This window comes from Solanum stenotomum, chromosome 3 (assembly GCF_019186545.1).
Source record: "Solanum stenotomum isolate F172 chromosome 3, ASM1918654v1, whole genome shotgun sequence".
Taxonomy (NCBI): Eukaryota; Viridiplantae; Streptophyta; class Magnoliopsida; order Solanales; family Solanaceae; genus Solanum; species Solanum stenotomum.
Window position 1 is genome coordinate 6,657,643 of NC_064284.1, and position 24,584 is coordinate 6,682,226.

Consider the following 24,584-nt stretch of genomic DNA (forward strand, 5'->3'; position numbering starts at 1 on the left):
TTATCTTCGACCATATGAAAATAGGTAAAAAGACTCCTAGTTATAATTGTGCATAAAACAATAAACCGGAAAACGTAGTTACTCTTTTTTTTTTTTTTTACTATAAATCCTATCTAGACATGAATTAAATATCAGATTCTAACCAATTTTGATTTCCTACGACTTTGAATTACTTTTTACCTAACAAACATTCATGAAAACCTTGCCAAGGAACAAGGCAGACAACATCACTTGAGGGCATACGTTTAAATTCCTATGTGTATCTCTATTTGAAGCAAAATTCTGTTGAAGTAGGGCCTTTTAGGGTTGAAAAATGGTAGTCTGATATTTGGATTTGATGACTCTAAAGTGAGGCAAACATGTCTTTTGGAAAGTAGCTTTGTTTCAAGATATATAGATGAGATGCTCAAATAATAATAACTATGGAATATCAGGGAGAAACATAAAACAAACAAAAATAATAATGTTAGTATCTTTTTTCTTCAGACAAGGGTGGCCATGGTTACTTATTTTTGTGGTTTTAAATTAACCTGTGCTTTAAAACTATATGATTTTAATATATGAAGGGTGTTGAGGCTTTTCTTGACATAAAGAGACACTTACTGATGAGTAGGAGCTGAATAGCAGTTGAGAGGAAGACAAATTAGCTACAATAATACAAACTTTTTCTTTTATTGAAGGCAAGAAGATAGTGATTAAGCTATGATTGTACAAAGTACAACTCCAACCAAACCATTAAGCTTTTTTTATAATAAGAAAATATTATTCTCACAATTTTACTGAAAAATTCATCTTTCTTTTGCCTTATGCACAGTTTCAGCCACATTTACTGCTTTTTGGGTCATGCAACCTAAAAGCCCAGTACTGGGGTAAGTTTTTTGCACCTCTTTGCCTGCAGGGTTCTTGGTTTTGGTGGTTTTATTGGCTGTGTTTCCTGAATATGTGTAACCACCAAAGCCATAGTTCTTCTCATCATAATCTGAGATAACCGACAAGTAATCAGCAGCACTGGCTGTGACAACGCTCCACTCAATGCTGGCCTCACTTGGTGCATCATACTGAGTTGTTGGAGACATGCAGCTGCTATAATCACCTAATGTTTGTGTATTCACAAGTCCATATTCACTGCTGGATATATTCTCAATTTCGAATAAATCAGAGCTAGCATCACTAGCCATGTCATCACAGACCGTGCTGCTTCCATTGGTGGTTGTAGGGAGGTTTTGGACCTTGGGAATGGCGTCCCAGGTTAACATAGATAGTTTCCTCTCTAAGTTCACTGCTATATCTCCTTTTCCCATTTTGCCAGACCCAAACACTTCCAGTGACTTTCTTTGGTCTTCAATGCTTAGATTATGATCATCCCAGTGTGTTTGAACCTCTGTTCCACAAGAGCCAGAACTCAAGGCAAAAGGACTTCTTAATCCATGCTTTGATCCTGGCTGGGAAAATCCAAGTCCTATACTCTCATTCACATAGACTGCTTTCTTGTCCAAACAAGGGCCTTGACAGCTGAAAGTAGGCAAAAATCTCATTCTTGTCATCTTCTTCTGCTTTGTCGGATACACTACATTTCGCCGAAGATTCTGTAACAGGACATTTTGGCTATTCCAGCTGCTTGACTCAGAACAAATGCTAGGAGTTCCTGACTGGGAATTCTGCTTCACATGGGGCACATCTACTGTTCCTTCATTTAGTCTCCCCCTGTACCTCACCCCAGCTGGAGAGGCAGCTTCATAATCCAGTTGCATGTTGAAGTACTTGTCAGCACCAAATATGCTAATCTCCCCGTCTTTGGACTTGATTTGTTCCAGTTGCTTTGCATTATGAAACGGAGGCTGTTGAGGAAATACAAAAGAAATAGTAGGATCTCGAACTGGAGCTCCTGAAGCCTTAAACGCAAAGTTGTCTTCCCCGGTTTTGAGATAAGAAGAGAAAGACTCCACACGAAGATTGGCAAGGTTATCTCTGGTGCTGTTTAAGGATGGCTTTGCAGTAGCTACCTTGGCAGCTTTTACTTTAGTAACAGAAAATGGTGTCTCGGGGGGTGAACTAAAAGCAGGCTCAACTGCAACCCCATGAAGTTTGTGTACAAAGCTCTCCTCAGGGTTGCTGAGGTAACAGGAAAATGATGCAACACGAAGACCGGTTGCATTATCATCGGCTGACATGGAAACAAATATGTTTTTTACTTCTGGAGAGTTAAAAGAAATTTTGAACTATAAGAAACTATAGTTCGAGAGGAGTTGTATGTATTAGTATCTTCAAAGGTATCGATCAAAAGGATTCATGGAAAGCAGGTAAGCAACATACACAAAGGTGTCAAAATATCAGAAGGGAGGCTTATGTCAAAAAGATGAAATTCTGATTGAAGAAGTTTTGTTTTCTGTAGGTTCTTTATGCACTCCTTTATAATATTGGCTTTTCATGGAATCACAAGGGAACAGTGCAGAGGTTTTGTGTTTTGTTGGGGGTGGGGGTGGGGATGGGGGGTCCTTTAGCTTTAAGGTGGTGGGTCCTACGTGTTTAGAGAAGCCTAATATTGACAGCCTTGTAATCTCTCACCAAATCTAACACGATAAATCACAGAGACTTTACAGTACCTCAGATGTTCTTTCAACTAAATAGATCTTCCATTCTATACCTAACAGTTAGCAGTTTTTGACAGTCAATACATCTACATGAAGAATACATACTAATTACATAGAATAAATTCAACGGCTTATGAGGATAGCTAGGCATCAGATAACAAGAGGTTCAATAAAAAACTCAAAAACAAAGACAAAGGTCCACCACTCATCCAAGTGAACCCCCAAAAGGTAGGGACTCAAGATAACACGATCCACACCATAATGAATTTCGATGCCTTTACAAAATTCAGTATTGAATGATTTGCCTGCCCCGCAGATGGTTAGACATTTCAATTTTACAGACTGATTTTGGAGATCTTGTCAGGTACATGACTAGTTGGATTACCAAGTACAGCAACACAAAATGGAGAGACGGTTGCATATCTAGAGCTATTTGTTGAGTTCCACTTCTTTCAGTTAGTGAAACACTCATAGACTTGAAAAGCTACCAGATTTCATTAAGATATTTGGAGTATTATATAAAAAATCTAAATTAAATCTTATTCAGAAAATCATTTGGCTAAAGTCAACTGTTTCAACAATGAGAGTAATCTGCCAGGGTGTGATTACATTTACTAAATACCATCTTCCTATAAACCTCCATTTTGTAATCAGCTAATTTCAGTGTTTTCCTAGATGTTGTGCTATGACCACGTCTAGTTCTGTAATAAACTGCTTCAATTAGTTAAGATATTCCCGTAGAATAGGACATTAGAAAGTAAGCAGAGCCCCAACCATAACTCATTCTGCTCAGCTGGAATTTATGAACTGTTATAATTCATGGTATATAGCAAAACAAGAAAAGAATTTAGTGATGATAACAATACTACACAAGGAGATCAAAATGAAGCCCTTTAATAGACATCCAATGAGCATAAGAGATCTAAAAACTTTTCTTACCTGCAACCTCTAAGTAGGAAGAATAAAAAAAGATAATACCATGAGAAACAGCAAAGATCGCTGCTTGTTGTTGTCTACTCTGAACTCCCGCAGGAAAAGAATAATACTAACTCTGGCCAAGAACCAGATAGCTAACTATCTGCCAAACAAGCTGCTTTGTCATACCATTCACCGTAAGATGGTTGAGTTGTTATCTCCAACAACCCAGTATCTTTTGACAGCAAACAATACCTTTTTAGAGATAAGAGGACCATCCTCATGATCTACCATTTTTGTTTTCCACCTCATTCCAGATACAATTCTTTTTACTTGGCCAAGAATATCTGCATCATCTCGGAAAATAACTGCGCCTTCTGGTCTAAGAATCCTGTCCATCTCTAGTAGAATGTCTTCGGTATTACATCTGCAAGTAAAGCAACTCAGATGCAATAGCAGTAGTGGCATGATCAAAAAGTTTAACAAGGTCAAACTCTATGTGCACGTCGATTAGATGTATCCCCCCCCCCCCCCCCCCCCCCCCCCCCNACACAAAAAAAAAAGAAAAAAGAACTGTATCATCTATTTTCTATATATATGGTGCCCTCCTATCGCAAGGAGTTGTCTCCATGACAGACTATTGGCAGATGCTAAATTGCAATGTCCTAGATTCTACAGATTAAGTGGAGTCTGAAAAACTTACTTGTCCTTGTATAAGCTGAAGATCCCATTTGCATGAATAAAGTCATATGTCCGAGGGTAGGTAGAGAAGGCTTCACACCTGAATTTGAAAGTTGGAAAAAAGATGACCTAACAATAAGAGAGGAAAGCTCACGATAGCAAATTCACATGATACCAAAATCCCCCCTATTCGTAAAATAAATAAATAAAAGAATTAAGAACATCAGCACCAACAGAGAAGAATTGGCTCATACTGTTGCAATTTTAGCATCACAAACACAAGAAATCATGCAAATCTCCCTATTAGATAAAACCTCAAGCTACCTATGATGCATATGCAAGAGGGGGATTCAGAAAGGCTGCAAGACATAGAAACTGCAGTCCTCTAACACAATTAATGTCAACTGAGAATGCCGAGACATGCAACACAGAGAGTAGAAATAATATCTTCGATGTTATATGAAAGGACTATATAGAGTAGTGATAATGAGTAAAGGTCAAACTAGACCAATTCCCTTTCATATGGTCCTGAGAGAAACTACACAGGTATATGAATATGAAAAGCTGGTTGCATCTGAAGTCTTCCCCATCCTGGACAGATCTATTCCTCTCGTCTCAAAATCACTACAAAGGGCATGTTATCTTTGTTCTGCTTTTGTCAGCTTGACTTGGCCTTACAAATATATAGCTCTATCCATTCTGAGTTCAACAGGTCCTTACAGTATCCTATCTTCAATATAAATTTTTATGTTTATATTTGTGGGACATGCAATGAAGACGCATCCTCCTATATGTCATGTATCAAGAAGCAGCAACTACTCAGCGAGTAAAATAAAAAGAAAACGCAATTACACTATCACTAAACTGGAAGATTCAAGCGCTTTGTTTCAACGATAAGTGAGAGGAGAACTTATCAGAAGCGAAAAATTAGTTATCATTATTTAACAACTTTAAGCTATGCTAAGCATGTCTAAGAATTTAAACTAGCACAGGATCTGAGGCAACTCCAACAAAATAGGAAGACAGAGAAAAGGAATCATCTCTCAAAATAAACTTAAACTGTCGGACAAATGAATTGTAACATACTCATGTTTCCACAACATTTTTATCTTTACTTATTCTTATACAACTTACTGTCCAGAAAAAATAATACAAAGGAGGAATTGATGCGACAGAGCAATGAGAAAATATGAGGGAGCTTCATATAATTACCAGTCATGGTATATGCCAATCAGGCCTCGATCATATATTACAGCAAGAGTGTCCCTTTCAGCTATAGTTGGCACAACATTCATGACCCATAGCTTAGATGATTCTAGCGCTGCAGCAAAACTTCCTAGGCCAGCATTCATATCTAGTATACTGCGATACCTCCTAGTGTCAAGGAGCTTGTTAACTCTCTTATAAGCTTTCACATGCTTCTTCCATGACTTCTTGTCCTCCTGGAATGATTCAATAGAGACTCCAGTAAGAGATCCACTTGCTATTCTTGGAGGAATAGCATTAAGTCTCTCCGGAAATGGCTTGAGCTCTCCACCAGAAACTTGCTCCGAATTGATTGTTTCAGGATACGGAGTTACACATGCCTCCATCTTCTTATACCTATAGCAATCTTTTGGCTTAATATCATGTAATCAGATGGAAACCAAAAACTTTATCACCAAAGTTGTAGCGAACTCAAAATCCCCAGATCCCCTTTTATTTTCAAAAGGTAATGCTATTCAGTACTTCTAATGAAGCAGTGTCATACGCATATTTCACAAGAGGCTATTTACCCCACTTTGTGGTTTTCAACATATCATAATCGCTAAAAGAAGGGAAGGGACTGATTTCAGCATGGAACATCAAGTGCTTGTAGGTATGCAACATGCTTGGCCATAGAAGAAAAAAGACAGAGGACACGGCAACAAAATAGAAGGATACATATATTACAAGAAACTCATTTGTCAGACAGAAATTAGTATTCCCTTTGACTATTGCAATGTAATCAATTACCTCTGCCACTCAAAATCTTAAGGGCAGATACGTGAACTAAAGAGACTGGAAAAAATCATAAAAGCAATCCTCTATAACTGATATTATACTTGCCAATTACAGCTTTGTACATCCATTGAATAACACAATAAAGGAGAAGAAAATCCTAATTATTCGGCCATTTGACAACTGAAATGTTTGGATGAGTAACATTATAAGGTGCAAGGAGTTACCAGACATTTTCTGAATTCGAGAGGTCACATAGAGTTACACGGGCATCTCGTTCACTGCAGTACTCGGAGTTAACACGTTTTCTCCATATAGCTATCTCACCTTTCTCGTACTTCTTTTCCCAGCAGAGAAGCTTAGCTATCTCTTCAATCATTCTTTGTTCCTCCTCCAGCTCCTCTTTAGGTAGTTGCCAAGCTTTATAACTAGTCTGCCAGCTGATGGGAGGACCTGAAAGTATCCAATACCCCCCTGGTCTGAGAACTCGATCCACTTCCATCATGTACAGTCCACCTAAAAAGAGAAATTCAGAAGTTTTCAAGAAATAATAAGAAATAACTGAAGGAAGAACGTAACTAAAAAAATTTCAAAATACAGAAACAGCCAATAGATTAAATATCCAGTCCTCATGGGCCTGCACATGCACTATCTTCTTTCTGAATAACACTTACCAAAACAAAAGAGACATGCCTTATTCCTAAAGTTCTTTCTCTAACACCAGGGGGGGACCCAAAGAAAGAAAAATGAAGACATGTTTTGCAAGTTGCACAATACTAAAGCATTTGACTTGGTACATGAATCATGTATGTTTAGATGCACATACAAGTATAAATATGACGAGTAAAATATCTTATTTTCACTTGCAATGTTTATAAAATGAGACTAAAGAAGGTGTATTCTTTAACTAAGGGAACATATTAGGCTAATTAGCATAGGACAGTTTTCATTTGAAAGTTTCAAGTGGGAATCATTTTTCAATCCAAAATGGAAAGGAAAAATCAATCTAGGATTATCCTTGGTTGGCAATTGGTACTAGAGAATGCTTGCTGAATTACCAGGAGATCATGTACCATAAATACAGGATAAGTTTGCCAAATAAAAGCTTGTAGAGCAATATCTTTTGGGTAATAATTTGGTCTAAGTTGATTAATTTTCTTACAATTTCTGCTCCCAAAGCCAAGGTATCATATCAATCAGCAACTTATTCTGGATAATCTCAATTAGTTGGAGTCAGCTATATGAATACTGCATATCTATTGCATTCTATTCGGGTCTATTTTGTTATCACATTGAATTATTTGTAAGTAGAGGTTCTCCAAATATAATATTTACCCTAGGCTAACATACAAGTCTTTCACCAAACAGAAAAAATCCCACAAATACCAGATCTAATGAAAATGTTACAACAAAACTAAGTCTTAATCTGAATTAGTTGGTATCACCAGGGTATCATATATACACCAAAAGAAGTGCTGTGAATGCTAAACAAAAGCACATAATATCCAATAAGATAGGTGGGGATCTCTCAAGTGGAGCAATCCCCTACACCAGTCAGATTTCTAGTTAGATTAAAAGATCGAAAGAACAACAAGATCCAGAAAAAAGAAGAGATGCTTACGGTTTGCAGTCCATGGAATCAAACAACGTGAACAATGAGCCATATCAAAGGCCCTTGATGGAAATGGCAATTTTATGGTTCCAAGTACACCAATAACTGCTGGTACGCCTCTTTCCAAAGCAAATTGGACTTGAGCTTCATGTGAGTCTCTTGGTGCGAATGACATGGCTATAACGTTTTTCTTAAAAAGGTATGCACCCCAACTAGCAACCTAAGATGGCATATTCCATTCATCAAACACATAGAGATTGAATTTGGATAGAAACAATCATTTTTTGTTTGATGAAGAGAACATACATCATTTATAATGGCAACAACAACAAAGGTAAAAGCTTTAACCTCACAAAAAGAAGAGGAGGAAACCAAGATAATGATGCAAACTACCGGCTTTCATGAAAATTGATCTCAACTACCATTGCGAAGTTAAAGCACTCATCGAAAAGGAGTACAACTACCAGATAGATAGTGCAAAGAAAAAGCAGCAGTTAAATATCTGCAGCGAGACTAAGTGCATTAAGATTATCAGAGCAGTTAAGACGGATTGTATGACGATCAGTATATATTAATTTCAAGTAGTAACTAGGAATCTCCCTTAAAGCTAGATGTCTACTTAATCTATTTTGTTGCCTAGTCATAGCATAGCCTATTCTCGTAATGGAGCTAGCATACGTATTTTTGTAACCCTGTATCAACTTGGTGCCTTCTAGTGAAATTACTTCATAAAAAGAACAAAATATATTGGCAAGCTTTTACAAATTTCTACTCACCCCACATCCCGTATCCAATGCTGTTCGAACTGTGCCATTTCCCATTGGTATCACAGAAGCAAGCTGGTCAATATACGCATCTGCCCCATGTGGGAACTGAGTTCCACCACCTGGAAATCTAAGTAGATCACCTTCATGCTGTACCCAGTTTTGCACTGCCTTCTCAACTGTTAAACTTTTATGTGGTGCATTTGCATAAGGTACATAGTCACGACTCTTTGGCCATGGAAAAGGAGTTATATAGCCTTTTGGGGCTGGAATAAGACAATGCAGCTTCTCTTCTTCTGGAGGACAATGTCTCTCCCTATAGTTCATATTTTCTCTAGGAAATGTCATTGCTCGCATTTGATCATGACACGGTGTATAATCAACATATTGCTCACCACAAGGTTCAAACTGCTTGATTTTCAGTTTGGGATCATCAACCAGACCGTGTTGATCGCCGTGATGAGTTTCATACTCTAGATTGGAGAGAATGCTGCAGTCTTCTGCCCTTTTTGTTATCTGAAGAGCTTTGCTGTCCCCCTTCGCGAAACCACCTCTTTGCCAGACTCCTATAAGATAGAAAAAACAACAAAGACCAGCTACAATAAATATTGACGCAGGGCCTCTGCTTCTGTTATCTCCTGGATTTCCTTTTATCGCCATGATTGACCTAGAATTGTTCATCCAGATTTCAGATGACATGGAAACAATGAAAGAAGATAATGCTCATTGTCATGAATAGTGATGTAGATGAAGAGGTTATTGCCTACTCTCATATTAAAAACATATTTTGGTTTGAGAAATATGATCAAGTGTAAGTAATTATCATAGGCTCTTGATTATCCTAATTATGCAACCACTTAGATAAAGACGACAAAAGAGGGGGGTCAAAAATTACACTATGTAGATAGGGAAACTTCTTCTCCACATATATAAGTGATTGAATCTCCTTGGCATAACAACTTCTTATTTGAATGCCAAACATCCTTATACATACAAGTAAGAAGATAAACAATAAAATGAGTAAATGTGCTTTCTTTGCAATTTTAGTAGGTAAAGGTCAATGTAACTAAGTATTAATTCTCTAGACAAGAGGAGCAAAAGCACAGGGTTTCCAATTTAGTACTCTTAATACTATCCCTACATAATTCTACTTGTGAGGTTTTTATGATCCAACATCATAGATATTATACCAAGAAATAAAAATTGGTTCTTTACATAAAAATCTCAAAAAGAAGCATTCAAAAGAAAGAACCAAAAACAGTGTCCAAATTACTGAAAAACTAGTTAGGTAACATAATTTTGTGCAAGAATTGAAATCATCTAATTGAGGATAGAAATCTTACGGATCTCAGGAAAGAGGAGTCTTGCTGCGTTTCCAATAGGATCAAACCATTGTTCGATTAATCACGATGTATATTTATTCAAAAGAGTCCAAAGTAAGTGTTTGATCGGAATTTACAGTAGTCGGTTCGGTTGTTTGGAGTATACGACATCGGACATTACTTGACAAAGACAAATCCGATGTTTTCAATGAACTGGAAGTTGGTGGCCTCTGTTTTTACTAGACTCTGACTTTATAAGGAAAAAGAAAAGAATATACATACATTCATTGTTGAGTACCAGCAATTTATTTTTTTTCTATCTATACTGATTTGAAAAGTGAAGGAAATTAATACCCAACAATAGTTGTTTATATTATTTTAAAATATTCATCAAAATCAACAGTAGACAAATATTATTGAACAGAAGGGGTAATTTAGACAATTGTGTGTGAAGGAAAATTAATAATTTTAAACAATTGTGTGTGAAGGAAATTATATTTACGGTAAAAGAGAACTTTTCCCGAGCAAAGCCTATTTAGTTCGATAATTGAGTTTTACCTGAAAGTTGAAATTGTATTTAAACAAGCATTTCACTGATAAAATGTTGAATTTGTGTTTGCTATCTATAAAACAATAAATTTGTCATCTCGCTTTAGCACCTTCTATGCTTCATCGGCAATTCTCAACATAACAAAAATGCGCAAACTACAAAGTCAACAAAACCATAAGTCATTAAAAAGATGCAACTTTTCTTGTATACATAAGAAGCTTTCGAGTTATCACACATTTTCTCAGTTCATGCAGAGCGCGACCGCCTACAGGGCGAAGGATGAAGAACATTGAACACAGATGACAACCAAGTTCATTCTACTCCAAACAAATATTTGCAGACAATTGTTTTCTTGATAAATCAGGACTTAAAATAGCAAGTTTATAAGAGTAACTTTCTACACTCCACGCCCTACCCCAGAAAGATGACATATTTGGAGGTGTGGGGATGACGAGTACTTAATTGGTCAACCTATATACTTCTCAATAGTAATCAAAGGCACACTCAGAGTCATCTGAAGTTCCGACTGTCCTATTAATAGATGGCTCATGCCACGATTTTGCTACTTGAAGATCCATGTAGCTTGCCCTCTACAATCAAACGTGAGTGTTCACTGGTATCATGTTGCACTCTCCCAGTAATCTCCAAGCACAAGCCATTTCTCGGGCCTTTCTTATTATTCTTCTCCTTGGGAGTTTTCCTGGGACCTGGATCCACAAAGACGGGTTGTACCTTTAGGTTTGGGTTAGGTTTAATGCGGGTTGCTTCCTTTTCCTCTGCTGGTCTGAAGAGAATTCCCTTCTGCAGTTCTTCAGCGGCCTCGTCTTTATTTAAAAGAACCTGCAGAAATGTAGATTAAAAAGGGTATTTGAGTTAAGATATATAAATTTGTCCAAGCAATCAGCAGGCTTTCTTCAGGTTATTACAAGAAAGTTACAGGACTAATGCTTGTCCGCCAAGAAAAGGAAAAAAAATAAAAGAGTGTAATCCTAAGCCCGTGCCTAAACAAGAATACATAATACATAATGCATCTCTAACTAAAAATTTCAATACAATACACAAAAAAGATGCAAGTAATAACACAGCAACAAGTGACTTTTCCGTCTAGCACAAACAGTCAGAAACTGGGGATAACAAAAAGAAGGGAGGTTGAAGAAATTTCCAACTCTTTTCAGACAATCAAAGAGCAGATGGTGGAATTGCATGAGAATCAATTGTAGTGATAATTGATCAATGCTCCAATGCAACTTGTGACCAAGCCCAATGTTTATTTTTTTATTTGGTCTATGAATCTCACATTCGACTTTGATTAAAGTCAAAGCCAGACTTTGGATATCTAATCTCTATCAACATGGTATTCAACACTGAGCTATGCTGCAGCACATTTACATAAAGAAAATATAGGAATCAACAGTCAACAGTCAAAAGACAAAAGAAGACACTAGTTTGCCTTGATGATTGAAAAAGCAAGACTAACGAAATTCACAAAAGAACAAGATAAGAACCACTTTCTCACCCTACATAGCAAAGAAAAAGAACGCGGAAGAAAAAAAGAAGATAAAAGGACAAAAGGGAGAAGGAAAAAGCACATCTTCCTTAATAGCAATGAAAGAAAAACCTTGCGGCCGACGAGGTCAAACGTCATTACGACTCTATTTCGTTTGGCACGTTCAGCCTCTTCTATCTCCTCTTTCTTTTTCCTCAGAATTTCCTTTTCCTGTTGAAAGGGGAGGAAAAGAAGGATCACAAACATAAGTCAGTAACATCATAGAAACCAAGTCTTGCAAAGTGAAATGTTCTCACAATCAGTACACTGCATACCTCCTTCGACAACCAGCTGTTTCCCTCAATCTCATAGTAGTCACTTTGGTCATCGATAACAGTCGTACGTGCTGCAGAGTTCCGATCATAATCAACTAGCCTCTTTGCATAGGCTTCAGCTGCTTCCTCAGCATCGGAAATTGGAACTGGACCTTCATCTAATCCAGCATACGAGCTTCCCTCCTTCAACACAAGTGCACCACAAAAGTTGCAAGGCCCTTCACCTTCCTGTTCACAGACTATCTTCCCACAAGATAAACAGTTGCTTATCAGCCTGTGTCGGCGGGCTTGGCACGAGCATGGCTTCCCCTGTTGAAATATGATGGAACCTTTTGCAGCCTCAGCAAGAGAAATAACTTTCTCAGATTTTTTCTTTTTAGAGTTTTTTTGACTTGCTTGGGATTGAGGTGCAGTTGTTTTTGTAGAGTTCCCTTGACTTCCTCTCTGTAGGTTTCGTCCATTAGATGTCTCAGCTGTGCTCTGGCTTTCCTGCTTACTTGAGGCTTTACTTTCTTTTGGTGCTCGTACTTGTTTTTTAGTTCCAGCTGCCAGACTATCACCTGAAGGAGGCTTTACATATGCTTGCAATTTGGAAGCAGAGGTACCGTGGTATAAATCTGAATGACCTCTCCGTCTCAAATACTCACCAGTCACACTTTTTCCAGCATCCTGACCTATGATATTCTATAGAAGATTCAGAAAGAAAAGATGTCAGTAAATGAACAAACAACAGTCAACTGTTACCAATAAGAAAAAGGACCAAACATAATCTTAATTGCATGGCCATATGCAGAGAAGATCTTACAAAAAAAGAAAATTACGAAAATGCTGATACATGAAATCAAGTTGTGTTTTTTTTTTTAAACTGGTAACTTTACATGAAATCAAGTTTTAATAACCAATAACAAGTAACAACGTACAAAAGGTCTTATCAAGTTCCCAATTAGGATTGTTTTCAAATACCAAATGAAAAGGTAATTTTCACTTTCTAACAGGTGGAAGGGAATGTGTGCTAGAAAGACGAGTCCGGAGCCGAAAGGGCAAAAAGATTGAGTGAATTTCCAAAAGGGCAACAAAAATAAGTTTGAAACCAAAAGGGTAACATTTAAACGGGAAGGGAGACGGCGTCTAAATTGGGGTTGCAATTGCAAAGCGCAGGTCCCTATGCGCCTTATAAGGCGCTAGGAGACAGCAACTTAAAAGTCGCAAGCTGTCTGAACCTTGTAAGGCGCATTGGTTCCCACGCCTTTGTCACTTTTATTCTTCTCTCATACAGAGTCTTCTCTTTTCTCTTTCTTAGCTTCTTCTTCCTATTTATTTTAATAGATTGATTGACTGGTTAATGATGAAAAGCAAGTCCCTTTAATTTGTTGCCTTTTATTTGTATTTTTTTCTCTATTGCTATTGAGTTACCCCTTTTTCTTTCTTTTATTCATATACACATCTTTTAATTTTCTTGTTTTAGCTTATTATTTTGCTATTCTAAAACATCACTATACAAAGATTTTGGTGTTTGATCAACAGAGTAAATGTGCCTTACAAGGCGCAGACAGCCTGCGACTTGTAAGGCGCATAGGGATCTGCGCTTTGCAATTGCAACCCCAATTTAGACGCCGTCTCCCTCTCGTTTAAATGTTACCCTTTTGGTTTCAAACTTATTTTTGTTGCCCTTTTGGAAATTTCACTCAATTTTTTTGCCCTTGCAGCTCCAGACTCCTAGAAAGACTCATCAAAGAAGTGCCTCCTCATTAATCTACACATTCTCAAAATATCAAGTAGACTTAAAGACATAGATACAAGAAAAAACAAACTATTAATGAACATAAGACATCATTGATAAATGATTAAAAGTTGAGAACACAGGCTCCCCCTCAAGTAAAAAAAATGTCAGTCAAGTTCAAAAATCATTTTCATTTTTTTTTTATCAAGCTCAAATTCAGTTATTTTCGGCAAATGTTTTTTTAGCTAATTTCTGACTTTCTACACCAGCAATACTTCCATATTCATTCTTCATAAATTGCTTTTCCAGCTCTATTTATTATTTAGTACAACTTCTTCACTGAGCCAATGGGTATCATAAATTTAACTTAAGAAAGCAGTTTGAATGGTCCTTGCTGTGAAACAGAGTTAGTGCCTTTGTCACTGTACCAAAACGCTACCATCTTTTTCTTCTTTTTTCTCAGGATAAAATGCATTGATTTAGTGCCAACTCTTTGCTCTATAAACACAAAGATCATGGGCCTTATAAAGTTAAACTTAAGAAAGCAATTAGCTGATGGACTTCCCTAAGGGCTAAGACGCACAGTTGGTGCCTTGAGGCCTGCAATGAAAGGCAAACTTTTTCCTTTTGTTGGCTAAATTGGATCAGAAGCCTTATCTGAAAGATGTGAAGCATCCAACTTGCATTGCAGCTAGTTTTAAGGTTTAAGTGTGGATTGACAACACTGATTAGGCCAANTAGATAGGAAGGAGTGGAGGTCACGTATTAAGGTTGAAGGTTAGTAGGGCTAGCGCGCTGTCCTTTCTCGCGAGGGTATGGGTTGCTAGCGTGTGCAGTGGTCGTAGCCTTGCACTTGCAGTTCTTGTCTGTGGTACCTATAGCCTTATGTTGTTTACGGCGTTTCACTCCTCTCATTGTTCTATTGAGGCTTCCGTCTCCTCTGTTGATTATTTACTATCTTTCTTATTGGATGGTATGTTTTATGCACTGTTTTCCTCGCCTTTAACTTGGTTTTGGTGTACTTGAGCTGAGGGTCTTTCGGAAACAGCCTCTCTACCTCCACGAGGTAGTGGCAAGGTCTGCGTACACTCTACCCTCCCCAGACCCCACATAGTGGGATTTCACTGGGTATGTTGTTGTTGTTGTTGTTGGACTTCCCTAAGACGCACAGTTGGTGCCTTGAGGCCTGCAATGAAAGGCAAACTTTTTCCTTTTGTTGGCTAAATTGGATCAGAAGCCTTATCTGAAAGATGTGAAGCATCCAACTTGCATTGCACCTAGTTTCAAGGTTTAAGTGTGGATTGACAACACTGATTAGGCCAAAACACTAGCTGTTTGTTCATTTCTTTGTACAATTATGTCAACATAAAAAAGCAAATTTCAGTAAGTTATCAGATGTTCTCTACTTGAAGCATTGTCAGATTTCATTTAAAAAAAATAAAAATCAAAAGACGGAGAAGAGCAATGTTAACAATAGTGTTCAAAAGCATTTACACAAACATATAAGCATATAATCCTAATAGGTACACAAGCACAACATAAGGAGTTGTTTCACTGCTGATTGCTGAAAAAAAAAAGGAAGAAGAGGGAGGTTCAAGTTACAAATTCATTTGCATTCTTGTTGGATAAGGTGCATAACCCTAACTCAGTTGGAGATATATCAGAATCTGGAAGTAGGCCTTTAAGAAGGACGGAGTTCTGTATATTTTTTACTATCCATTTAAAAAATGGCGATGACTGGTGAATGTAAAATCTCAAACATGCTGTATTGCTTCGTTATTTAAGAGTTTCAAGTGAATTAGAAGCTAGTCCACAATTTTTTCAATCACCATTAGAGCATCAAAGTACACGTCTAGAAAACGCAAACCAATCTAAAGTAACCTAAATACTGAAACCAAGCAATTAGGCAAAAGAGAACCAGAAACAGAAAAGATAAATAACAAGATGAACACAAAGGAAAATTCCCACAGGATATCCAATCAGGTTTCCAATAAGTAACACTGGGATCAAAATACAGAGTCAGACACATTATCCTCTTGCATCTAACAAAAGACCCCCTTTGATTTTCAAATGTCAATGAGTACAGTCTATAATCAATTATAAACCCCAACTCTCAATTATGGACTTTCAACTGAATCCAAAACCCTAATTATCAGAACACAAAATTGAAAGCAAGAAAATCAACATCACAGAAACTATAGATGGAGGAAGGGAATAAGGTTACATCAAGATATTCTTTAGCCTCGAGAGGAGGAGCAAGCTCACAATAAGAAACAAGCCCAGAAATAATCTCAGCATCTAAATCAAGGCCATTCTCTATCTTGTTACATAGCTCCAGTAACGCTTTTTCCAGCCATTGCCCAGACGATTCCATTTGCTTTCTCTTCTCTTTTTCTGTGTTCTAGCCCTCTCAACCGCCTTATATAGACTACCCGATTTTTGGGTACATCTTGATATTATAGGTTAATGCACTTAACCACCTTTGAGTTTGGATTGTACGCACTTTAGCCCCCTACTTTTGGGAAAGAAAAATTTATGGTCAACCACTTTTATTTAGTGCCAATATGGTCAACCAATTACGACTTTAAGAGGGTGTTTGGATTGGTTTAAAAATTGGTCAAATATATTTTTAAGTCAGTTTTTTTTTGTAGAAGTATTTGATAAATATAAAAATTAACTTAAAATAAATCAAAAATGACTTAAAATAAGTTAGGAAGTGTTTGACAAGGTCAAAAATGACTTTAAATAAGTCAAAAACCAAAAGTAGGTCTCCCCTACTTTTTATTTTTTGACTTAAAAATCATTTCAATTTTTTTTTTTTTTAACTTAAAAACTACTTTTTTAAGCCAATTCAAACGGGCACTTAATGGTCTTACTCACAAAAGTGGTGGCAAGATTCGAAATACAAGGAGTAATCACATCTAATTTGGTATAGATCTATAGATGAGTTCTTTATTTTTCTAAAAAATTAAATTTACATAACATACAAATTTAAAATATTGCAATTATTCGGTAATTCAGTAAATTAATTTTTAATTTGATATGGTATTCGGTAATACCGTATTGAAGTTATAATCGATGTAATACAAAGTTAATACTATTTTCCCAATTAATTCTATTTTTTATACAAAAACACAATATAATAGAAGATCAATAAGTAAGAAGACATCAAGAAAAATAAAATGATACAACTATAAGACATATATATAGTGGCATAGCTACAGCCACCCAGGGTTTCCAATTGGACACCCTTCGTTAGAAAATTACATTGTATATAAATGTCAAATTCTACATTTAAAGGTTATATATTTAATGTTGGACATCCTTGACAAAAGCTACGTCTTTGGGGCAGTGGTATGATCCATTTGAATGAAGGAGTTCCAGGTTTGAACCCCAAATAGCACAATATTTTTTTGTTGTATTTTGACGATTACACACTATTATTCTTGGACGCCTTTAATAAAAAAATTGGCTCCGTCATTGCATAAATATTTGGTTGTTTATGTTTATTCTTTAACCTTCTCTTTGGAGTTTGAACTCGATCTCGTACTAATGAGTAATGGACATATTAATATATAACCTTCATTAAGTAAATAATTCGATATTCAGAAAATACCAAATACCAAATGGCACTAATTTCTCATACCAAACTCAAACCTGAATATCATAATTCTAAGATTTTACTCCCGAATATCATACTGAATACCAAAAACTTTGATTCAGTACAGTAATTTAGTTTTTGATATTTTATGTCCAGTCCTAAGTTTGATACAAGAAAATATTACCAGTTAATTGGAAGAGCAAAATTAATATATTTATACAATTAATATGAAAAGTCAAATGTCAGGATGGCCGAGTTAGTCTAAGGCGCCACGTCCGAAAGGGATGGGTTCGAATCCCATTCTTGACAAACAATAATAATTCTTTTTTCATAATTTTCTTATATATTCTTTTTTGACGTGACATCAACCTCAAGCATGAATACAAAGAAACCTTTCCTTTCTAAAAATTCTGTAGCTTGTACTTGGTGGAAATATCTATTTAACATTTAAAAAAAGAGAGAGAGAAGAAAAACCATTAATGGAAGAGGAAAACAATAAAGTTACACTACATGGAATGTGGATTAGCACATATGCAAAGAAAGTGGAGTTGGCTCTCAAAATCAAAGGCATAACATTTGATTATGTAGAAGAAGATTTGAGCAACAAAAGTTCTCTTCTTCTCAAGTACAATCCCATCTATAAGAAGGTTCCACTACTCCTTCACCGCGGTAAGCCTGTTTCCGAGTCCCTTGTGATTCTTGAATACATCGATGAAACCTGGAAAAACTTGCAGCCTCTATTATTACCAGAAGATCCCTATGAAAGAGCCACAGTTCGTCTCTGGGCTTCTTACTGCCTTCAGGTTATACATATCTCTATTTTTTTATTTTTCCTTTTGTGTTATTATATGGATATGACAAAAGTCATTTTCATATTATGTTATGTTCTCTCTAACATGCAATCTACTGTAAAAAAGTATATTCTTCACGCACGTCTCACCATTCAAATATTATTTTGAAGATATCGGACACCATGAAGAAAGCATTCATTTCAGCCACAGATGTTGAGGGAGGAGCATTTGATGAATTCTTTGAGATCCTAAAAGTAATGGAAGAAGGAATGAAAGATTTTTTCCCTGGGGGAAGATCTAAAATATGTGCTGAAAATTTGGGGCTTTTAGATATAATAATTGTGTGTTCACTTGCTACATATAAGGCAGCAGAAGAAGTTGTTGGAATGAAAATTTTGGACCCTGAAAAGAATCCATTTGTATATTCATGGGTGACTACTTTGCTTGACCTGCCTTTGGTGAAAGAAACTCTGCCTCCACATGACAAGGTTGTTTCAAGACTTGAGTTTATTAAGAAAAATGGTTTTAGGTTTCAATCCAATATTTGATATTGTAATGAAACAAGTACTTATGGTTGATGAATAAGTTTGCTTCTTCATGTAATTAACTCAATATTGGGTTATCCAAGAATTTAAGTTATATATATACATTGATAATTAATATAATAGATCGTCAGGTTATAGCAAATTAATTTGTTCTAACATACCGATCAGTACTATAAATCAAGTTTGAGAGTAATATTTCAACCATTTATTCTAACTCCATGTAGCATGTCTAGGGGTGGTTCCGATAGTTCGGATTGGAATAATCGACTTGGATATTTTGGGTTTTCAATTTTGAGCTTTTAAGACAGGTCATGGCAGTTAACAATAATCTCAATTCATGTAATAGTTTGTTCTTTTAGAATATACAACTTTCTATCGTTAATAAAGAACAAGATTATCATACAATGTAATTCCAGATTAAATAATATAATGGGTAGGATCGTAAGGTGCTAATTTGTTATATCTTTAGAAATTAGACTTATTAGTATTGGCACATATCATTTGGATAGGACTAAATATAAGATATAAAAAAAGTTAGATTTTTGAATATCCGAAAATTGCAATACTAAATTCGATAACCGATCAAAATTCATAAATTTTAAAAATAAAATCCATAATTCAAATAACCAAAATATTGAGATTTGAAGTTGGTCCAAACTATCTAGACCCCTGCCCACATTGTCGTGTCTACCACATGCAATATATGTATACTTTAGATGACAAGTTGATCAAGTGCTTGATTAATGTCACCAATTCGCATCAGTAAGAGATTAAAGATTTGACTATTGCCATACTAATGAGCATTCAATAGTGCCCACTAATTAGAATCTGATAAGCCTTTACCCTCAACAGTGTGACATATCAGTTAATATTGAATTTGCTTTTGACCACTGCATGCGTGATGAGTGACAACTGACAAATTAATCGGAATCTAATAATTTGATTTAAATTTTATATTTATCTTAAAAAAAAATTATTTAATTTTGAAGGCTAGTAACTCAAAAAAAAAGAGACTAAATTCTCTAACTATAAATTTTAAATTTTGGCTCAGCCCTGCAAATGAAATATAGTGGAAAGAAGGAAAGGATCTGAATCTCGATGGATGCCAACTTGCTGTAAATAATCCAAATTGTGCAGTAGAAGTATTTGATTTACTCAATTTGATAGTATTAAAATATGCAAATAAAATAAAATAATTAGTTTGGCTACGCCAAGGAAGATTAAAAGGGAAGGCATGCAGTACATGATAATGCACAAAGAATGGAAGAAAAAAAATTAATGTGAAACTATTTGGCGGAGATTTGATTTTCTAATCTTTTACTGTATAAATTTATTTTTATTTTATATTCCGAAAAAAAAAAAACATTTACAAGTGGTCGAAATCATTTTTACGCTTACAAGAACACACTCGTGTAGCTATTTGAGAGCGTATATGCGCCGTGCCATCACTACTCATGGAGAGGCACAAGAGAAAGTAGTAAGTGATAGTATATGTTACTGAAAAATTGAAGTTAGTGGAAGAGTCTATGCAATATCTTTTCCCAAATGGGAAGCCATTACTTGATGGAAACAATCTTTGTTCTAAAATCTTATAATTAGTCTAAAGATACTCTTGATATTATTCTTTCTAAGTCAAGTCCAGATCAATTTTCGAGATATGTGATATAATTTGTTTTGAAACAAGTTTGTATATTTTTCTCAAAATGTCTCACACCATTAAGAGATTCCTACACCTTATATGTAGTCTCCCCATCTATTCAGCTTTCAATGTGGGACTTTGTTCGCAAACTCAAAATTTAAAGATTGAGAAAAGCCTAAATGGATGTATGCACTGATGTCGATTGACAAATAGATATAGATAGTCATTTGAAGAAGATAATATTATCTCCAATTTCTGCCCTAACAATTTTGTGTTTCAAGTATTACTTTAGTCAAATACCTCTGATTTATCTGCAATAGAGAATTAGAAACGAATTCCTTTAAAAATTCGTAGTGTCTTGACTATAATGGCTTTAGTAGCCCCAGAACTAAAATAACTTATCTTGAGCACACTTTTAAATGGATATAGTTGTTTGGTCAACCATTCTGATCTAAACACTTATCTTATACAATATATGTCCTAGTCTTACCTTAAAATACTACCAAAGAAGTTGCAGTTGACAAGAGGGGTTGATCAAACGGTAAGCATCCTCCACCTCCAATTTTAAGATTGTGACATCGAGTCACCAAGGAAGCAATAAAGGTGGAAGCTACTAGGGACGGGTAAAACAGAAAGAAAGCTGCAGTTCCTCATTGATGACATCAAAGTCATGAAAAAAGATTACTCTGTTTTCTCCTGAATTCATTTGAATCAACATCACTTGGCTAACTTGGACACAAAGAAATGGGCAGCTAATTCCGTCATTGCTCTTGTCATAATTGAATTGGATCACAATTCAAAGAACAGACAATTTTATAAATCACATTTCCATTCAACATATTAGCATTTTTTTAACTTTGAAAATGAAGTTTTGCTAAAATAATATGTATATATATAAGCAAAATCATATGTCGACTCAGAAAAAATATCAGAGAGGGAAAATGGGAGAAGAAAACAAGGTAACTCTACATGGAATGTGGCTTAGCCCTTATGTGAAGAGAGTTGAATTGGCTCTCAAAGTCAAAGGCATACCTTTTGAGTATATAGAAGAAGATTTAAGCAACAAAAGTCCATTGATCCTCAAATACAACCCAATTCATAAGAAAGTCCCTATACTTGTTCACAATGGAAAGCCAGTAAACGAGTCATTTGTCATCGTTGAATACATAGACGAAACATGGAAGAATGGACCTCAACTCTTGCCAGAAGATCCTTATGAAAGATCCAAAGTCCGGTTCTGGGCTGCTTATATTCAACAGGTAACAAAATCCATTTTAAGTTAATGCGCGCATCCACCCTTTTTTCATGTGGTACAATAATTCGCGTATTTCAGGTGATGGAGTGCATGCTCAATATATTCACTGCAGAAGACCAAAAAAAGGCGTGTAAGGAATTTCATCAGAAATTTAGCGTGCTTGAAGATGGATTGAAGACTTTTTTTCCCGAGGGCAATCCTAAAATTGAAAACAGAAACATAGGGCTCGTAGACATTTGGATCGTCGTAGCATTTGGCATGTGCAAAGCACAGGAAGAAGCATTTGGAGTGAACTTTCTGGATCCAGAAAAGGCTCCCCTGATTCTCTCATGGGTTAATAGTCTACTCGAATTGCCCCTGCTTAAAGAAACTGTTCCTAATCATGACAAGACGGTATCATTTCTTCGAGTTTTGAAAGAAAGAAGTACTAATGGTCAAGCTCACTGAGCTTCTAGGCGTTCTGGTGCCAAAATTTCTCATGGTTTGATGTAATTCTACTGTGTAATAAGGCATATAGCCATCTGATTTCAATAAGCTGTTTTCTTTTGGTTGAAATTTGAAGTATACTGTGAACAAGTGCTTCTGCTATCTGATTTACTATCCTATGTCTCGATAGGTAAAACATCTCGCCTCACCCCAGTCTCTTAAAACACTGATTTTCAGAATATACAATTCACATATCGTATTCGTATTTAATTTAATAGTCTATAATTAGGATTAAGTAATCAATAGCCACTCAAAGTTATCCGCATAATTCACTTGGACACCTTAACAAGAAGTTGTACTTATTGAACACCTAAGTTATTCAAAATAAGTAGCTATTAAACATTTTTTGCTGACATGACATGGAAAGTATATTACACAATTATTTAGCGCGTGAACATATATTCTTAAAAAATGTGTTTAGTTGTACCTCTTTCTTTTCCTTTCTTCTGTGACCATATCTTCTTCCTACACGGCTACACTACCATTTCAACCGTGCACCCCGCTGCCACCATTTCCACCGCGCTAGCACCACCACCATCAATTCTTCTCTTTTTCTGTTAAGCTCAAACCAAACAATTTTAAAATCCTTTGAGTAATTTCTTCTGAAAAAAAAAAAAAATTTACCATTAACTTGAAGAGAAAAGGAATAGAAATGAAGAAATCGATGAACGATTCGATTTTAAACAAATAGTTTCAGAACCTCTTATTTGAAGTTAGGAAATCTCTTCACAAACACTTCAATTCCACCATTAATGGTTGAATTTCCTTCAATTTTCTTTCGAATCAGAGACGAAAAATGAAGAAATTAAAGAAGAGTATGTAGTTTGTTATTTCAAACTTTTTTCCCGTAAAACACATTTCTGAATTTATTTTTAGTTGAATTAAGAGAGATGGTGGATTGACAACTGATGGTGGCGACAATGGGTGGATGAAACACTTTGAATAGAGGAGGTTGCAGGGTCGAAGGTCAATGGTGGCGGACATGGTCTTTTCCTTTTTTTTTCTTAATAAATGTTTAATTATTATTTTAACTCAAATTGCCACGTGTACATCATTAATTTGTTAGTTCACCATGTCACCGCGAGTGTGTTACACGCATTTTATACTTTTATCTGATTATTAAAAAAGTGTTCAAATGGTTCAAAGTCAAATTGATAGAAGTGTTCAATAGGTATAAGGTTAAGTTGAGGTGTCCAAGTGAATTATATAGACAACTTTAAGTGGCTATCAATGACTTAACCCTGTAATTATGTAATTCAACTATATGAATGGCACATCCGAAAGTATACAATTATGTCTGTAATGAACAGATTTTATTCTTTTATGTTGATTAGTTAACTTGCTTTCACTGTCAACTTGAAGTCAACACAAAAGTTTTGATATCTACAATCGAAATCCAAATTAGATGGAGACTCGTATTTTAAACTTTCTGTAGCTTTAAAACTTAACTAAATAAAAGTTTTATTTGGCGATTTGTATGATGCTTTTTTCAAATATTATTGTTTGATATTACTCGATAGTCTATACTATAGATTCATACCAAACACACTCTAGATCCGTCGGTTAATTGATGGATTTTCCCTTCTCCTCAATTTATATTTAATATTTTTTTCATTTTAATTTATTTATCTTATTTTTCTTTTTAGTATGTTGTGTATTTATAAATTACTAAAAAACAAAATTATAAATTACAATAATTAATAAAATAAAAAATTTACAAAATATATTAAAATTTAATCAATTCTCAAAATTTCACTTGTGCCACATAAATTGGGACGAAGGGAGTAAAATATATTATTTGAAAATTACGTTAAGAGTACTATAAATCACAATAATTAACAACTTAAAAATATTTATAACAACATATTAAAATTTAGTCAACTCTCAAAAATTCACATGTGCCACATAAATTGCGACAAAGAGAGTAACATACATTATTTGAAAATTACATTAATTAAGAACATTATAAATCACAATAATTAATAACTTAAAATATTTTAAAAAAACATATTAATAATTTAGTTGACTATCAAAGTCCATGTACTACATAAGTTGGGACAAAATGAGTAACATATATTATTTGAAAATTATACAAAATTTTAGTTTAAAATTTTGATGTAACTCTTTTAATTATATATGTGCCACATAAATAGAGTAATATATATTGGGTCTGTGCACAGACTCTTGTATCTAGTTTTTGGTATAAGATATCATCATTATAGTATTTAGATGTTTCAAAATGTTAAAATATTTTGCTAAATATGTAATATAAGTTATTGTCATTTTATTACTCAATTTGAGTTCATTTCCT

General features: G+C 35.3%; 5 protein-coding genes and 1 long non-coding RNA gene across 6 annotated transcripts; 2 read left to right on the forward strand and 4 right to left on the reverse strand.

Annotated features, from left to right (window-relative positions):
• Positions 1-643: 643 nt before the first annotated feature.
• Positions 644-3,263, reverse strand: LOC125857622 (protein PHYTOCHROME KINASE SUBSTRATE 3-like). The gene has a single exon (XM_049537230.1). It carries the CDS (start codon positions 2,169-2,171, stop codon positions 789-791), a length of 1,383 nt encoding a protein of 460 aa, XP_049393187.1. The 5' UTR covers positions 2,172-3,263; the 3' UTR covers positions 644-788.
• A 132-nt stretch (positions 3,264-3,395) lies between these two features.
• Positions 3,396-10,126, reverse strand: LOC125857618 (probable methyltransferase PMT2). Its single transcript, XM_049537226.1, has 7 exons — positions 9,887-10,126; positions 8,556-9,210; positions 7,789-7,999; positions 6,395-6,683; positions 5,400-5,789; positions 4,210-4,287; positions 3,396-3,933 (listed from the first exon to the last, which is right to left on the reverse strand). The coding sequence occupies exons 2-7, from the start codon at positions 9,201-9,203 to the stop codon at positions 3,699-3,701; spliced, it is 1,851 nt and encodes a 616-aa protein (XP_049393183.1). The 5' UTR covers positions 9,204-9,210; positions 9,887-10,126; the 3' UTR covers positions 3,396-3,698.
• Positions 10,127-10,712: 586 nt separating this feature from the next.
• Positions 10,713-16,405, reverse strand: LOC125857624 (uncharacterized). Its single transcript, XM_049537232.1, has 4 exons — positions 16,181-16,405; positions 12,237-12,920; positions 12,034-12,132; positions 10,713-11,255 (listed from the first exon to the last, which is right to left on the reverse strand). The coding sequence occupies exons 1-4, from the start codon at positions 16,328-16,330 to the stop codon at positions 10,962-10,964; spliced, it is 1,227 nt and encodes a 408-aa protein (XP_049393189.1). The 5' UTR covers positions 16,331-16,405; the 3' UTR covers positions 10,713-10,961.
• Positions 16,406-17,982: 1,577 nt separating this feature from the next.
• On the forward strand, positions 17,983-18,989 carry LOC125857641 (glutathione S-transferase U10-like). The gene is made up of 2 exons (XM_049537249.1): positions 17,983-18,360; positions 18,519-18,989. Exons 1-2 carry the CDS (start codon positions 18,037-18,039, stop codon positions 18,894-18,896), a joined length of 702 nt encoding a protein of 233 aa, XP_049393206.1. The 5' UTR covers positions 17,983-18,036; the 3' UTR covers positions 18,897-18,989.
• Positions 18,990-21,408: 2,419 nt separating this feature from the next.
• On the forward strand, positions 21,409-22,342 carry LOC125857640 (glutathione S-transferase U10-like). The gene is made up of 2 exons (XM_049537248.1): positions 21,409-21,791; positions 21,866-22,342. Exons 1-2 carry the CDS (start codon positions 21,417-21,419, stop codon positions 22,232-22,234), a joined length of 744 nt encoding a protein of 247 aa, XP_049393205.1. The 5' UTR covers positions 21,409-21,416; the 3' UTR covers positions 22,235-22,342.
• On the reverse strand, positions 21,790-23,248 carry LOC125857648 (uncharacterized). The gene is made up of 3 exons (XR_007445691.1): positions 22,974-23,248; positions 22,701-22,875; positions 21,790-21,893 (listed from the first exon to the last, which is right to left on the reverse strand). It is a non-coding gene; the product is annotated as an uncharacterized LOC125857648 (long non-coding RNA).
• Positions 23,249-24,584: the final 1,336 nt, after the last annotated feature.